The sequence below is a fragment of the Tigriopus californicus genome, chromosome 10 (assembly GCF_007210705.1).
Source record: "Tigriopus californicus strain San Diego chromosome 10, Tcal_SD_v2.1, whole genome shotgun sequence".
Lineage (NCBI taxonomy): Eukaryota > Metazoa > Arthropoda > Copepoda > Harpacticoida > Harpacticidae > Tigriopus > Tigriopus californicus.
The window spans coordinates 10308301-10310050 of record NC_081449.1 but is presented as its reverse complement, the minus strand read 5'-3'; the positions used below and the strand labels follow the sequence as shown (position 1 = coordinate 10310050).

Below are 1750 nucleotides of genomic sequence, written 5' to 3'. Positions count from 1 at the left end.
AGCTTCTTTTCCTGCTAAACCCCCTTCGACCTCCTCAAGTGGTCAATTCGTGAAAGGAGGGGAAGGAGGCGTTTACGTCTTATCGATATCCGTAATTATGAGTGGAGAACAAAGGGCCGAGATCATTTGCATAATTTCGCTTGGCAATCATGTCTTCGAGGTCGATCTTCCATTTGGGATGTGGTGTGGCACCAACAGGAACTAGGGAATGGTACATGGGGTTCTAAGCCCAGTTAGCAAGGGAAAATAGGTGGGATTGGGTTGGGTTGGGTTGGCTCTCTACTGCGTTGTAAAGATGGTTAGTTAGATGGAGTAAACAAAACTAGTTGCCCTAAGATGAAAGGCTAGGGTGATTTGAGTCTGAGTTTGAGTGAAGAAGGTATAAATTTTTGTAGGGAACTACGACGATACTATCCATGATGATGATGATGATGATGTTGTTGTTGTTGAGGATGACAGGAATGGTAATGATCAAGATCTACGCAATATTACCATCCTATGCAAGCTAGGTAAGTAAGTGTTGATATCGAGTACTTGAAGAAGGCAATTGTGATGTTGGGAATGGATATTGGATGCTACGAGTAAAAATGATGTGGAGATGTGTAGAAGGTATAAGTTAAGCACACACATACATGGAAAAACGGACAATGTTCTGCCAGTTTGATGGGAAGTTGTTTAAGAAATGAAATCGTTCTGAGGAGGAGCAAGAGCTAAGGCAGTAAGTAGTAGTAGTAGTAGTGCTAGTGGTATTAGACGTACTAGTTAGTGTACATTCACATAGAGGGACAACAGACAAGACACATTTTTTCACAGAAACAAGCGCGTTTCGTAACAACAAGTGAGCTAAACCACGAATGACACGACGTGAGGTTAGAAAGTGGCTGATGTCCCGCAATCAAACCTTCTAGGACTTTTTGACCTTTCATAGGTCATTAAACAATAACGGTGATCGCAATAAGTGGGAAGAGAGTGAGAAACAGATAGTAGAAATATGCGTAGGCCCTGGTTGAGCTCCCCTCATGCCTTCCTTCAATCACGATGGAACGCACAGCTGTCCTTCGTCTAGTTCAAAAATGCGACTAGATCATTTTCGTTCTCGTCTTCTTCGTGTTCTTCTTCACCATCGTCGTCATCATTATCATCACAACGTAAACCATGGGGTCCTTTCTGAACTAAGGATCGACACCACCGATAGTGGAATAGCGAAAAGGAGCAACAGTTGCAGACAAGGATGCTAACCATGGTTGGGCTGTGGGTCATTCAAGCAATGTTCGCCTGTGACGGTATAACGTGGTCCGAAGGCCCGGAGGCATCGAAGGCAGAGGCAGAAACGACTCCATGTCCATGGGGTCGTCATCATAACTGCTTGGCCCACTACGCGATGGGGACCCATCAACACGTGGAAAGTTCATACTGCGACTCGAGATTCGGCCGAGGAGGGCAGCCGAACTGTTAAAGACGTCATTGAGCATGGTGGGGGTGCGACAACTGCCCAGCATATCACGGTTCAATTGCTCAAAGGGCTTGGTTGGCAGTTCGCGTTTGCGTGTTTGGATTGGCGTATGGTGCAACGGGAATGACGAAGGCTTATGGGGAGTGGGAGGGAGCCGACGGCCTTTGCCCACTCCAGAACCCACGACGGCCGCCGTGGGCGTTTTGGTGGGAGGTGCAGGAAGACGGTGACGGGTAGTGGCCGAGGCGGAGCGCGCTCGAGGCAACGTTCTTCGCCGAGGTAAGCTGCCAGATCGGC

At 47.7% G+C, this 1750-nt stretch overlaps 1 protein-coding gene across 1 annotated transcript in view; it reads right to left on the bottom strand.

Annotated features, from left to right (window-relative positions):
- Positions 1-1256: 1256 nt before the first annotated feature.
- The window catches only part of LOC131889549 (voltage-dependent calcium channel type A subunit alpha-1-like), a gene marked incomplete in the record, with an annotated part of 47109 nt that continues 46615 nt past the window's right edge, over positions 1257-1750 (bottom strand). Inside the window, 1 exon segment of the mRNA XM_059238677.1 lies at positions 1257-1708. Within this exon segment, the coding sequence (XP_059094660.1) occupies positions 1257-1708 (452 nt within the window).